We start from the raw sequence: 15,296 nt of genomic DNA, 5'->3' as shown, positions 1-15,296 counted from the left end.
CGGAAAGAGCAGAGCCAGAGGGAAAGCTTCCTATGGCGAACGAAGGCAGTGTCTGCACACGGAGAGTCAGTCCGGAGCATTGAAGGAAGGAGCCAGGTAGGAGGCGGAGCGAGTGGGTGGACGGACAGCATAGGCGGTCGGTGGCCCAACTGTTTGGGGAGGCTAAAGGGGGCGGGGTTAGGGGTGGGGCTTAAATCCATAATTGTCTGATCACACACAGAAAAAAAAAATAAATGTCACAATTAATACCTTTTATTAAATTTAGATATTAGCTATGTATCATATGTCAAAGAATAAAGTGGTTGCTCAAAGCATATACTAACCACAATCGCTCAACTGCAAAACACTATGCACAACTTTGTGCAAAAACACACTCTGAACCTTACTGTACCATAAATATTACACTGGGCAGAACCTAATACACCAATATACCACCCATACGGAAAATGCAGACCGTCAACAATATTGAAACAAGGGATCATAATATCACAATTCTCATGTAGAGCCACAAAACATCCTAATTCATGTTTAATGTGGGATAAAATGTCATAAATAAGTAAATCAACTTTTAATGTTGAACACCTAATTCTCAAAGTGGACATATTCCAAACACTATAATGAAAATAAAATGATCTTTTCTACCTTTGTTGTCTGGTGACTTTGTTTTTCTGATTGTGCTGGCCCAGTATCCGATTCTGCTGCTATCTGTCCTCTTAACTCCGTTTCCAGGGCTTCCTTTCCATTTATTTGTTTACTTTCCGCCTTTCTTCTTCATTTCTTGTCCTACATCCATAAGTAAAAGCTGGGTCCTCCGCAAACTTGACTGTCCAGTGGATCCAGCTTTTGCCTATTTTCTTCATCCATGTGCAGTTTTTCTACTCTCTTCCTTTTCTGTTATCTCATCTCCTTCCTCACTCCTCCCTCCCCCTCCATGTCCAGCAACCCTCCTCTCCCCTGCCCTCTCCTCTCCCCTTCTTCCACCATGTCCAGCAACCCTCCTCTCCCCTTCCCTACATCCAGCAACTCTCTTCTCCCCTGCCCTCTCCTCTCCCCTTCTTCCACCATGTCCAGCAACCCTCCTCTCCCCTTCTTCCACCATGTCCAGCAACCCTCCTCTCCCCTTCTTCCACCATATCCAGCAACCCTCCTCTCCCCTTCTTCCACCATATCCAGCAACCCTCCTCTCCCCTTCTTCCACCATGTCCAGCAACCCTCCTCTCCCCTTCCCTCCATCCAGCAACCCTCCTCTCCCCTTCTTCCACCACGTGCAGCAACCCTCCTCTCCTCTCCCATCTGCCCTGTTTCCTTCCGCCCCCCCTCCCCCTCCCCCCCGAACCTTTAAATATTATAGTTTTGCTGGAGTCGCGGGCAGCCGGCATTGAAGACATCGGCAGGCTTACGCCGGTTCCAGCAGCCTTCCCTTCCCTCGTTGGAAGTCGGATGATGGCTCCGCCCTCGTAGAAACAGGAAATATGTCAGAAGAGGGCGGAGCCATCATCATTGACTTGTAACGAGGGAAGGGAAGGCTGTTGGAACCGGCATAAGCCTGCCGATGTCTTCAATGCCGGCTGCCCGCGACTCCAGCAAAACTATAATATTTAAAGGTGGGGCGGGGCAGTGGTGGGCTGGGGAGGCTTAGCCTCCCCAAGCCTCTTATACGGGGCGCCTATGACGGACAGCACAGACAGCGGTGCAGCCAGCAGGGCAAGGAGTCAGGAGTCGGAACGGACAGTGCAGGGAGGGAGCGGTCACGTCACCGTCGTCACGTGCCACTGCCAAATTATTGGGGGTGCTTGAGCACCCACAGCACCCACGGAGTCGGTGCCTATGTACCATGCCATACTTTGTATTGTTCGAATATTTTTACTGCTATAATTGCCTATGGCTCATGTTTGATCTATTCTTACTGTACACCGCCTTGAGTGAATTCTTTCAAAAAGGCGGTAAATAAATCCTAATAAATAAAATAAACTGAAGAAGACTCTCAAAAATCAGGAAAATAAGCCAGATGAATTGACAATGTTTGTCTTATGCACATCCCTACTTTAAATGACATTTATGGAGTCAGCCGGTGGCATAGTGAGATGTTTTTGTGATTCCAAGTAAGAGTCTTGTGTTTTGAACCCCAGTATAGAAGCAGCAGAGGAGAAAATGCACCTGTGGCAGCACCCAAAGCTGCCCTCCCAACTGCTCTTACCTCTTTCTGCGAGGGGCAAAGAGCCAAGTAAAGCACTCCCACAGTCACTGGTTGCATCCCCTGTGCTGGACCTGAACATGTAGATAAAAACTGAAAAATATTGGGAATCTGTTGTGTACTGTACCACTCTGGTAACTGGGAAAAAAAGGAAGGAAGTTATTTGGGGGTTGAGGGCAGAAGATAGGGTTAGGGAGGTGGATGAAACACACTGGAAAAGGAGGTCATGGACCTTCCCTCAGGTGATTGAAAAGAGCTCTGCATTGTTGGAGTGATGCTTTATGCTAGCTTTTTGTCAGCTTGTGACTATTGAGTCTAATGATATGTTTGGGAAGTCTGCCTTTGAATAAGTTGATGCCTTTCTGGTTTGTTAGTGCTCAGCTGGACCAGCTGGTTGGGTATTTAACAGCAGTGTATGTGTATTTGAGGGAAACGAACTAATATTAAGTCCCACGCAGTTACTCGAGTGCAGCACTTGATGAAAACTTGAAATTGGAATGCTTGGTGGCTGTCGGGTAGCTGGGCCACGCGGAGGCGTGTGTGAAAACATGAGGGGGCTGTAATAGAGTGACACAGTGCTCGGAGGTTGAAATGAGCAGTTGTCCAAGTGGAGAGGAGTTGGTTTGGCATGTTCAGAGAGTTTCTCGACACGTTGAGGAGATCTGGACTGAAGGGAAACATTTCTTGTTTTGGAGTATGTAGAGGTTGTCAGAGTGTCTCTTGGCATGTCAGCATTGCTGGATATATTTTTCAGAATATTCATTTGCCTGTTTCTGGGCTCTGTTGCTTTCCTCTGTGGTCTTTCTTTAGATATTCTTTCTAGCTGTTAATAAACTTAGTTTATTATACTGTTGATTCTTATTGGAAATGTTAGATATGTACATTTTGTATGCTTTTTTTTATGGTATATCATTTTTATTGATCACAAAACAACCAAGGCACACGGTAACAATCATGCACATAAGTAACAACTTCTCGTGTATATACAAACATGCGCCTAAGAAGAGGTAAATGTTCATCCAACTTTTAGGTTTTCCCCACCCACCTATCCCCCTCCTTCCCCTCTCGTCTCCCCCCCTTTCCCCTCCCTCCCCTTTCCCCCTCTCTCTTTACTATCTCACCACTGGGTGCTTTTTTTTTTTAAAGTTGATTTCAAATTGAATTTACAAACCACATCGCAGAAAAGGCATTAAGTAACAACCGAGGACCAATAAATAACTGCAAAATAGAAACTAAGGAATTTTTGCATTTAACACATGTTGAAAGCAAAATGTAACATGTAGTAGGCGCAAAGCCCTTGCAGTAATTGCAGGGGGTATGCCCTGAATTTGCCCTGCATTTAGAACACAGGGCACACAGCGCAGAGGGCACAGTGGCAGTGCATAATTGGCCCAGGCATGTAAAGCAGTAGCTATGCGTTAACGTGTCAGCTGCCTGCAGCGGCACTGCCCGTTCCCCGACCTCCCCAATCACAACTCCACCCCCTTCTGACCTCAATTCAGATTCCCCAAACAATACTTCCCCAACACAATCTGGACCCCTCTGATGACAAACATCCCCCTGATCAGACCCCTAACCCTCCCCAAATCCAATTACCCTGAGCCCTACCTTCCCCCCTCCCCTTTGGGACTTATCCAGAGGGGTCGTCATTGCCACTCAAGACCAGTGTCCCGCCAATACTGTCCCCTGGTTAAGTCCTGGGGGGGGGGGGTTAGGGTTTTTCTGTCAGGGGTGGGGCTTCTTAAAGGAGCGGGGTTGTTCGATCAGACGGATTAGGGATCTGGTCAGGGCGGTTGGATTTTGCATGAGAGGGGTTGGGAGTATGATTGGGGCAGTTGGGTTTGTCATCGGAGAGGGGTTAGGTTTGTCTTTGGGAACGTTAGAGTTGTGATCAGGGGGCTTGGGGGAACACCAGTGCACCTCCTGTGACAGCACTCTGCACTACGGAATTGCCGTTAGTTCAGCTGCACTTATTTTGCCTTCTCTCGAGGTGGTAGTAAGTTCAGCTACACTTTCAAGTTCATCTTTATTTGATATGCTGCCAGGGGACATGCCGTCTAATCAGTTTACAATATTATCGGCAGTTGTAACAGCTAGTGTGAGGTACTGACCTGTACATTAGCTGTCACAGCTGGTCATATCTCTGCCCACTCCTGCTTTAGCTAGCTAATGTGGGAGTTATGAATAGAGAACGACACGGGGACAAAGTTTGTCCCCATCCCTGCAAGCTCTGATCTCATCTGTACAAGCCTCGTACAGTTATGTAGTACAACACCAGAGCTATAGAAAGGGATGCATTTACTCATGTACTGTGCAAAATATAAAGATGGCACACGCCAGGGATGGTGTTAGGAGAGTGCGACCAGTGCAACTGCCCTTGGTCCCTGACCAGAGAAGAGTCCCAGGCCTGCTGGAAGCTGAAGAAAGTGCATCCTGGTAGTGGGCTTTGGGGTTCCCGCCCAGATTTTTGCCCTGGGCCCCAGCCATGTCTAACACTAGCTCTGCAAGATGTACATTTCAAACCTGAAATACTCTAATCACAAAGTAGAAAATAAAATGATTTTTTTTCTACCTTTGGTTATTTTATTTTTAAAATCACGTTGGTCCCGGGCTCTGGTTTCTGTTTTCCTCTGTCTTCTCTTAACTCGCTCACCATGTTTTCCTGTCCATTTGACATCTCTTCCCTCCTCATGTCCACTCTCCATCTTTCCTTCTGTGTTCCTATACGTCTCTATTCAGTATCTCCCCGCATCCATCATCACCTCTCTATCTCCCTAGGTTCTCCCCCTGTGTCGAACAACATTTATCTTCTGTGTCTGGCATTGCCCCTCTGTGTCTATATACTGTCTCCCTTTTGTGTCCATATACTATCCCTACGCAGCATCTCCCCTTTGTGTCCCTGACCCTGTTCCCCCTCCCCCCATGCACATGATTTTTCCTCTGTTTCCTCCCTGTGTCCAGCTTCTCTTCTTTCTGTGGTAACGGTAACCGTGTAATTCTCTAACTACGAAGGCTGCCTTGTTAATCCAGGAGACATTATTGTGGACCCTACCTACCTAAGCTGCTTAATGCAGCTTAGTAAAAGGGCCCCTAAGTTTGCTTCAAGTCCACACCCTGAAAAGATCCAACCTCCAGATAAGTAAAGAATACACTTTAATACGAAAAGGCAAACATACACTGTTTTTAATAAAGCTCCTTTATTTAGTTCTTCACTCAATGTGTAATTAAAGTCTGGAATGTGTTGCTAGAGAATGCGGTAAAAGCAGTTAACTTAGCAGTGTTTAAAAAAGATTTGGATAATTTCCTAAAAGAAAAGTCCATAAGCCATTATTAAGATGAACTTGGGAAAATCCACTGCTTATTTCTAGAAGAAGCAGCATAAAATCTGTTTTACTCTTTCGGGATCTTGCCAGGTACTTGTGACTTGGATTGGCCACTGTTGGAAACAGGATACTGGGCTTGATGGATCTTAGGTCTGTCCAAGTATGGCAACAGTTACATTCTTATGTTCTTGCATGGTTCTGCTCCTCAACTGATGCCTACTTGGGTTGCTGAAAAGAATCAGCCGAAGTGTCTTTTTTAATAGATTTTTAATGCTGGGGGCAGGGAAGGGATTTTAAAACCTTTAAATACAATTATCCTCCCAAGCATAACCTCCTATTTGCCTCTCCCCCCCCCAAAAAAAAATATATATATATGTATATGAGCCCACTGAATTATAATTTTTTTTTTTGCTAATTATTAATTTCTTGCTCTGTCACCAAGTGATTATTTCTTACAAGGCATAGTGGAGCTTGTGCTGATGTCAAGACTGAGAACATTGAAATACTAGTAAAAGAGGCTCGTTTCTGAGCAAATGAAAGGGGCGCTAGCAAGGTTTTCGTCGGCAACACCTCCCCCCCCGCCAACCCCTTCGTTGTGGCATTGCTCCGCCCTCAACGTCATGACGTTTGACGCGAGGGCGGGGCCTGTACCGATTTCCCACCCCCCCGCCTCCCTGCCTCCCTGCCAACCCCTTCATTGTTCTGCCATTGCTCCGCCCTCGAGGGCGGGGCCCGTAGCAATTTCCCACCCCCGCCTCCCTGCCTCCCTCCCTGCCAACCCCTTCGTTGTTCTGCCATTGCTCTGCCCTCGAGGGCGGGGCCAGGAGCGATTTTGGTGGCTTCACCACCACGAACCTTCAAACCTTTTTGAAGGAAGTCAGGGCTTGGCTTCACTGACGTCACTGTCTTCAGAAAGTTGAGGGTGAGTTTTATATATATAGATCTGAAAGCTAGTGATTCCCAATTGGACTCAAGATACCTAACATGCTTGAGGTGTATTATATTTGCATATGTAATATCCACTTGTGTATGTAAATATGTTTCTTGAATATTAATTATGGATATCCTGAAAATCTGATTGACCTCAGTGTGCCTCATGGACCGGCTTTGGAAGTCAATTTTGTAGACAATGACATGGAAGACTCTAGTGTGGAGTGGAATGAAACAAATTGGACATAGCAAAGAGGAGATGGAAAGGTTCCGCTGTTCCATCTTGTGCTTCATCTAATTTGTCTTTTTTTGAGGAGAGAAAATGATGGTAGAAAATGTAGTAGCAAGAAAGGGTGATGCAAGTCGCATCTGAGCTCAGTATAGCATTTTTGTGAGTTTTGGTAGCTTTGGGTGTCTCATAAGAAACAGTAAATGGTTGAGGAAACCTGGTTTGTCATTTTGAGTGCAAGGCTACAACAGCTGCACCATACGAGATGGGTGGCCTGTGGAGTCACAAAAGATAACCATTGCAGATCATCAGCCCCGATGTTCAGATGTTCAAAGGCAATTATCTGGACAATGGCAGCTGTTGTCCAGATAATTGTCTTACTCAGATCTATGGGTCGATTTTCAGCAGTACTATATGGAGAGTACGCCTGACACTATCTGGATAGTACCAGGGTAAAGTATATGTTTGTGGTTTAGCTACCTGGAGAGCGGTGATATCCAAATAACTATCTGGATAACTATAGAACAGCATAAAAGTTGCCCTGAATTGATCCAGATAACGAACCAAAAAATCTGTCTGAAATTTATCCAGACCAGGATAGAGAGCCGAATTTCATTGCTACGTGGATAACAAGGTGTTTTCACTGTTTTATACATGTCAGTACTGCTGACAAGTCAGATAGTACGTGGAATATATGTAAATTATTTAAATGCTGCAGTTGGTGTTTAAAAAAAACTGTTGTTGATGCCGTTTAAATATAGGGCCAACTATCTTCAAATTGGTTGTAAACTAGGAGATGGTAAAACTAGTGTAAATGTGCCCATCACTGTGGAAGTCAGGTCACAACATTAGCTGGGGCCAGGTCTACACCCCTCAAATTCCACCTGTTCCAGGAAAGGGTCATCTTTGCTTGCAGGCCCTTTTCACACTGTGTCACACATGTCAACCATCAACCGGTTCATCTGGCCTGGTACTTGAGTCTCAGTAGCTATGCAGGCTGTGTATGTTTGATAGGTTACAATTTGGTTTTAAATATTATTCTTTCTTCGCAGCTTTGCAGAGCCTACTGGGAAAGCTTTACAGCTCCATCCGTCAACAGTGGATTTTGGAACACAGTAAGTAGCTCAGATCAGTTGGGGTTTTTTTTGTTTGTTTTTTTGAAATTACATAATAATTTGTTTAAAATAGGGATATTTTTGTTAACGAGACATGTTTTTGACCATGTGTTCATGAGAACTAGAAGTAAAAATGTGTTTGTTTTTTTTCAAAATAAAAACTAAATTGGAATAGAAAATGTAATGTCCCAATTAGAATAAAAACTATAAATAATAATTTTTTATTATTAAAAATAGCTTAAGAGGAACAAAAAATTTTATACACACATACGCGTGAACTTAAGATCTAAATAAGAAAACTTTCAAAAGAGGGCTGAATAGAAAAACTACAATTGTGTCCATTTTGCATGAACTAAAATTATTTGTCATGTGTTTGTGACCGGAATAAGAACTGAAAAAGAACTAAAATTTTCAGAAAAGGACTGAATTAAAACTAGAATTAATATTGTTGTAAGAACTAGAATAAAATAAGAATAAAAATTATGGGGTCCTTTTACTAACCTGCAGTAAGCATTACTGCTGAGGTGCACACTTGGACATCCCGCTGTAGTTTTGAAACTGGTGCATGTTACGCATGCACTAAAAATGAACATTTATTTTTTTAGCACTGGGGGAGTGTTTTGGGGGTGGAGAGTGGGCACGGCTATGCTAATCAGCATATGAGCATTGCTGCACACTAGGGGGCCCTTTTTACTAAGGCGCGCCAAAAAATGGCCAGCGCTGGTGTAGGCGCGTGTATTGAATGTGCGCAGGTCCATTTTTCAGTGCACCTGCAGAAAAGACTTTTTTTTTTTTTTTTGCTTAAAGTGGATGTGCACCAAAATAAAAATCAGCGCGCATCCATTTTGAGCCTGAGACCTTATCACCACCCATCGACTTAGCATGTTAACTGGGCGGTAATCGTCACCGCACGTACGCTGCTGCACGTTTTGGACGCATGTCGAAATTAGAATTACCGCCAGGGGAACGCAGTAGCCGGGCGGTAGTTGTAATTTGACGCACGTTGTACGCGTCTTAGTAAAAGGGCCCCTAACTGATTAGCTCATGAGCTCTTACTGCTTTACTGAATAGGTTGTGGTAAGAGCTCACACGCCAATGGGGAAGTTAGCGTGTGGCCGTTATCAGTAAAATAGAAAAGTCTGCGTTTTACTGGCAGCAGTAAAAGTGGCCTCCGCGTGCGGGAAAGACCTGCATTGGGCCTACCACAGGCCACTTTATAGCACTGCTTGGTAAAAGGGCCCCTGTATGTTTTGTAACTGAACTAGAACTAAAACTTTATGCTGAACTAAAATGTCACTGGTTTAAGTTTAATGTACCTTAGTGACAAGGGCGGGGTGGTGGGGGCGGTCCACCCCAGGTGCACGCCGCTGAGGGGGGGGGGGGTGTCGGCTCCGCTGGTTCTCTGCTCCCTCTGCCCTGAAACAGGTTACTTCCTGTTCCGGGGCAGTGGGAGCAGGGAACCGACACCGCTCCCAGTGGCGTGCACACGGCAGGCAAGAATGTACTCGGGGGGGGGGGGGGGGGGGGCTTGGGTGGTGCACTGAGGGGAGGGTTGATGCGCCGAGGGCGGGGGCTTGGGTGATGGCCCGAGGGTTTTTTTTGATGTGCCAAGGGGGGGGGGGGGGTGTCATGCTGCACTCCGGGGGGGGGGGGGGGTGCGTAGCGGCGAACCACCCGGGGTGGCAATCGCCCTCGCTACGCCACTAAGTTGTACCTAAGTTGTATAAGTAAAAAGATGAGGCGGAGATGCACATTTATGGATTTTTTTTTAAACTGCGGAGCGTATTTCTGATTTATTCTTAGCATTTCTGTTGTTGTGCTGTACCTAATTTGTGCTACTTTTTTAGTAAATGTAAAATAAGACATTCATGAAGCTATACAAATGCCTGTTCTGCTCTTGTACTTGCAATAGCTGTTCATCTGTGTTAGGACATGTTAATGTCTGTAGTTCTTGAAATAGATTAGCTGAGAACATAGTAACATAGTAGATGACGGCAGAAAAAGACCTGCACAGTCCATCCAGTCTGCCCAACAAGATGAACTCGTATGTGCTACTTTTTGTGTATACCTGACCTTGATTTGTTTCTGCCATTTTCAGGGCACAGACTGTAGAAGTCTGCCCAGCACTAGCTCCGCCTCCCAACCACTAGCTCCGCCTCCCACCACCGGCTCTGCCACCCAATCTCCGCTAAGCTTCTGAGGATCCCTTCCTTCTGAACAGGATTCCTTTATGTTTATCCCAAGCATTTTTGAATTCCGTTACCATTTTCATCTCCACCACCTCCCGCGGGAGGGCATTCCAAGTATCCACCACTCTCTCCGTGAAAAAATACTTCCTGACATTTTTCTTGAGCCTGCCCCCCTTCAATCTCATTTCATGTCCTCTAGTTCTACCGCCTTGCCATCTACAGAAATGGTTCGTTTGCGGATTAATACCTTTCAAATATTTGAACTTCTGTATCATATTACTCCTGTTTCTCCTTTCCTCCATATACATGTTCAGGTCAGCAAGTCTCTCCTCATATGTTTTGTAACGCAAATCCCATACCATTCTCGTAGCTTTTCTTTGCACCACTTCAATTCTTTTTATATCCTTAGCAAGATACGGCCTCCAAAACTGAACACAATACTCCAGGTGGGGCCTCACCAACGACTTATACGGGGCATTATTGTGTTATAAAATCCTGCTTCTTAGAAAAGCAGTCTTATCTGACTAGGAAAGCTCACTGATTTGCTGACTGGAATTTGGCCAAAATAATATTGGCTTACTGCTGTAGAAAAGCACAGAGCTTGCACAGATGGCCAGAGTTAGTAGAAAAACCCTTCATTGGAAACAGTCCTAGCCCAGGCAGTCACAGTAGGAGAGGGGAAAATCCTTGGCAGCTTCTTATCTTGAATGGTACATCACCAAGCTGTAGCTTTCCGTTGGGGATTTTCTCCACCACTGCATGATGGCCTTGTTTATGGTTTTATGTTATTTTTGATGAAGTATGGTCTACTGGTTTTGACTGTTGGTGTTAGTTGTAGGTACTTTTTGTTCTGAGGTTTGAACTCGTCCCTGTCTGTTTCTGCTGATATTTGTTGCAATATTGGATAAGTCATCCAAGTGCAATTTTGGGGGGTCATGGACCCCTTTGGGAATATGATAAAATGTGTGGATCCCCTCCCCAGATAGATGCACATAAGCATACACACATGGGGCCTGTTAACAGGTATGAGCTCACTAGTGGCATACCTAGGGTAGTTGACACCCGGGGCTGATCATTTTTAACACCCCCCTCCAAAATCCAGTACTAGGCATACCAAGAATACAAAACGCTCAGGACCTATAGAGCAATTCTAGCTTCCTTGTCATCAAGCAGATGAAGCCATTACGTATGGGTTATGTCCATCAACCAGCAGGGGAGATAGAGAGCACTCAAACTTTCACAGTGCCCTCTTGGCCAGCTAGCTCCACTGCCTCTTCAGTATTCTCTATCTCCCTTAGCAGGGTGGCTGCAGCTTGTTCGAGCTCCAGAAAAATTTGCCGGGAGGTGGTTCCTGGCTTGCCAGTTGTTAACCGGGGTGTTGGAGGCTATAGCAGCTTCACTTTAAAGGCACATAGGTTAGCCCTTTCCCTGCCTTACCCATACCTCTGTGGATGTGGACATATTGCCTTGTTTTCCCTGTCCTTACCCACCAACAGTGGATGTAGGCATATAGGTTCGCCCTTTCCCTGCCTTTCCCACTCATCTGAGCCTCCGGAGTCTTCAATACCTCTGCTTTCCTCACAGCTTAAAAAAAAAAAAAAAGTCGCGTCGTGTTTTTAAACGCAGAGACGCTGGAACAGAGGTTTTTGACCTGATTTTCAGCAGGATCGTAGTTGTACACTAGATCCTTTGAGGTAAGAGTGTTTTCCAACTCCTCCGGGGTGGGCCCGCGATCGGCGCGATTTTGGCGCGAAACCGCCATTTTGGATTTTACCGCCGTTTTTCGGCGATGGCTGCGGACAATGTAAAGCGCTGTTCCACTTGTGACAAGCGCAAATCAGCAGCAGGGCTCTGTAAATCGTGCTGTATTGGCGTAGGAGCCGGCCCGAGCATGGCGAGCGATGTTTCTTCCCGCTCTGAGCTGGCAGCGGGCGCCATTTTGCTTACACCGCATGGCGCGGCCTCCGTGGACACGGAGAGACCTGAGCCGGGTGGGGCACCTCGAGATGAGGTTATTTCAGGAGTGGCTAGCACCGGACAGGATTTGGGTGCCCAGGGTGAGATTTTTTCCCCGGATTTTGTGCTTTTGCTGCATAAAGCATACATGATGAAAAGAGCCCTTCCTCAAGGGTCGCCTGAGGCTCCTCTGATTGCCCCCCCCGATGGATTCTGGCCTGGGACTGCCCAGTGAGGCTTTTTTCCCGGATGCTTGGCCTAAAGATAAGCGCAGAAGGGTTAATTCCCCTTCAGATTGTGGTGCACCTTTTTCCCCCCGTGGTCGGGGTGTGAGGATTCGGAGAACTCTGACAGACGTTCTTGGTCTGAGGAACCAGAGTCAGGTGCGGATTTACCACAGGATCTGGATGATCCCTCCGCAGTGAGGATTTTCCACCGTGATGAGCTGCCAGCGCTTATTTCAGATACCCTGCAGGCCCTCTCGATTGAAGATCCTGACAGTGGCATGGCCTCCTCGGCTAATCCCAGGATGGCTAGTACCAAGAAAGCTGCTCGGGCCTTCCCTTTGCATGACTCCATCCTAGAGCTTGTTTCGGCTCAGTGGGCTGACCCCGAGGGACCTTTGAGAGTTTCCAGGGCTATGGGGCAGTTATACCCTCTGCGTGAGGGACATATGGCTCGTTTTCAAATGCCTACAGTGGATGCCCTAGTCACTGCGGTGACAAAGAGAACTACCCTCCCTGTTGAAGGAGGTGTTGCCCTGAAGGATGTTCAAGACCGTAGGCTGGAAACAGCGTTGAAACGGTCCTTTGAAATTGCAGGTCTCACTGTTCGGGCGTCTGCATGCAGCTGTTATGCTGTGAGAGCCTGCCTAGCTTGGCTGCAACATGGCTCAGCCCGGAGATGGAGCGGAGCCCTTCTTGGATGTGGCTCCGCGGATGGAGGTGGCTTTGTCCTTTCTGGCTGATGCCCTTTATGACCTTGTCAGAGCTTCGGCTAAACAAATGGCAGTAGCAGTGGCGGCTCGCCGTCGTCTGTGGCTACGACACTGGGCAGCGGACATGGCCTCTAAGCAAAGGTTGGTGAAGTTGCCTTTTCAAGGACTTCTCCTATTTGGTGAGGAGTTAGAGAAAATTGTGAAAGGCCTGGGTGATCCAAAACCCCAGCGCTTGCCCGAAGATAGGCAGAGGCCTTCCTCTAAGGGCCAGGCGGTCCACTCCTCATACAGATCTCGCTTCCGTGAAGCTAGAAGGTACCGCCCGGGGCGTTCTGCTGGGTTCACTTCTCGTGCCTGTGGTCAGCAGAGGAACTCCTTTCGCTCGGACAAGCGTTCCGCAGCTGGTGGCTCAAGACCAGGAGTTCAGGGGCGACCCTCTCAATGATGGTGCGCCGGCCCTCTCCTCGATGCCTGTCATCGGAGGACGGCTTTCCCTCTTTGTCGAGGAGTGGGCCAAGATTTCCTCAGATCAGTGGGTTCTGGACCTGATCAGAGATGGATACAGAATAGAATTCAACGCCCCAGTAAGAGACGTGTTTGTGGAGTCCCGATGCGGTTCTGCCGTCAAACGGGCGGCGGTGGAGGAGACTTTACAAGGTCTGATTCAGTTAGGGGCAGTGACCCCGGTGCCTCCCGCCGAGCAAGGCTGCGGCCGATACTCCATCTACTTTGTGGTGCCGCGAAAAGGTGGGTCCTTTCGCCCTATTCTGGACTTTAAAAAAGTGAACAAGTCCTTGAGAGTGCGGCATTTCCACATGGAATCCCTGCGCTCCGTCATTGCGGCGGTTCAGCCAGGAGAGTTTCTCACGTCTCTAGACCTGAAAGAAGCTTACTTGCGCATTCCGATTTGGCCCCCGCACCAGAAGTTTCTGAGGTTTGCGGTGTTGGGAAAACATTTCCAGTTCAGGGCCTTGCCTTTTGGCCTTGCCACAGCTCCCCGAACCTTTTCGAAGGGTAATGGTGGTAGTAGCTGCTTTTCTCAGGCGAGAAGGTATCAGGGTTCACCCGTACCTAGACGACTGGCTCATCAGAGCAGACTCTGCAACAGAGAGCTTACAAGCTACAGCCAGAGTGGTCTCAGTACTGCAATCTCTAGGCTGGGTCGTCAATATGGCCAAAAGTCACCTGTCCCCTTCACAATCTCTAGAGTTTTTGGGGGCCAGGTTCGACAGTCTCGGGCTATGTGTTCCTACCCGAGCTAAGGCGGTGCAAGCTTCAGAATCAGGTCCGTCTGCTCCTGAGGATGCCCCGCCCGCGAGCTTGGGACATTGTCCAGCTGCTGGGATCGATGACAGCCACGATGGAAGTGGTACCCTGGGCGAGAGCGCACCTGAGACTTCTACAGTATTCCCTACTCCGGAGATGGTCTCCTATTTCTCAGGATTACCAATGCAGACTTACTTGGCTCCCTGCGGCCCGTCTCAGCATGGAGTGGTGGCTCTCGGACAGCATGCTGCGGCGAGGAATGGCGCTGACGCTCCCCGTTTGGTGCCTAGTGGTAACAGATGCCAGCCTGAAGGGCTGGGGCGCACACTGCAAGGGGAAGCATGCCCAGGGTCTATGGACACCCGAGGAGTCGGAGTGGTCCATCAACCGCCTAGAGTTGAAAGCGGTGTTTCAGGCGCTTCTGGCCTTTCAAGTGACCCTGGAAGGATTGGCTGTCAGAGTGATGTCGGACAACACGACAACGGTGGCCTATATAAATCGACAAGGCGGAACAAGGTGCAGAGCACTAGCCGCGCAGGCCGAACTGATTTGCCACTGGGCCGAGCTGCATCTTCAGTGTCTGTCGGCAGCTCATATTGCAGGTCAGAGCAATGTGCAGGCCGATTATCTGAGCAGGCATCAGATCGATCCAGCAGAATGGAATCTGGCAGACGAAGTATTCCTGCAGATCTGTGCCAAATGGGGCAAGCCCGTGATGGATCTAATGGCGACAAGTGCCAATACCAAAGTCCCGTGCTTCTTCAGCAGACGGAGAGATCCTCGCTCGGCGGGGTTGGATGCCTTGGCTCAACCCTGGCCTCCAGGTCTACTTTATGTGTTTCCCCCATGGCCCTTGATAGGGCGCCTGCTCTTGCGGATTCGGCTGCACCCAGGAGAAGTGGTCCTCATCGCCCCGGATTGGCCAAGGAGACCTTGGTATGCAGACCTCCGACAGATGCTCCTGGAGGCTCCTCTGCCGTTACTTCTGGTACCGAACCTGTTGACTCAGGGACCGGTAGCCATGGAGGACGCCGGCCGCTTTGGTCTTACGGCATGGCTATTGAGAGGGCGCAATTGAGGGATAAAGGTTATTCCAATAAAGTTATTTCCACTCTCCTGCAAGCCCGCAAGCGGTCCACTTCCGTGGCTTATGCCAG

The 15,296-nt window shown here is 47.9% G+C and overlaps 1 protein-coding gene across 3 annotated transcripts in view; it reads left to right on the top strand.

Annotated features, from left to right (window-relative positions):
• The window catches only part of TMEM131L (transmembrane 131 like), a 308,022-nt gene that overhangs the window by 109,573 nt on the left and 183,153 nt on the right, over positions 1-15,296 (top strand). For all 3 annotated transcript variants that reach the window (XM_030191626.1, XM_030191627.1, XM_030191625.1), the window contains exon 4: positions 7,729-7,791. In XM_030191626.1, coding sequence (XP_030047486.1) covers positions 7,729-7,791 — 63 coding nt within the window. The remainder of the gene's footprint in view (positions 1-7,728; positions 7,792-15,296) is intronic.

This window comes from Microcaecilia unicolor, chromosome 2 (assembly GCF_901765095.1).
Source record: "Microcaecilia unicolor chromosome 2, aMicUni1.1, whole genome shotgun sequence".
NCBI lineage: Eukaryota > Metazoa > Chordata > Amphibia > Gymnophiona > Siphonopidae > Microcaecilia > Microcaecilia unicolor.
The sequence above is the reverse complement of the archived record's forward strand: the minus strand, read 5'-3'. Positions and strand labels throughout refer to the sequence as shown.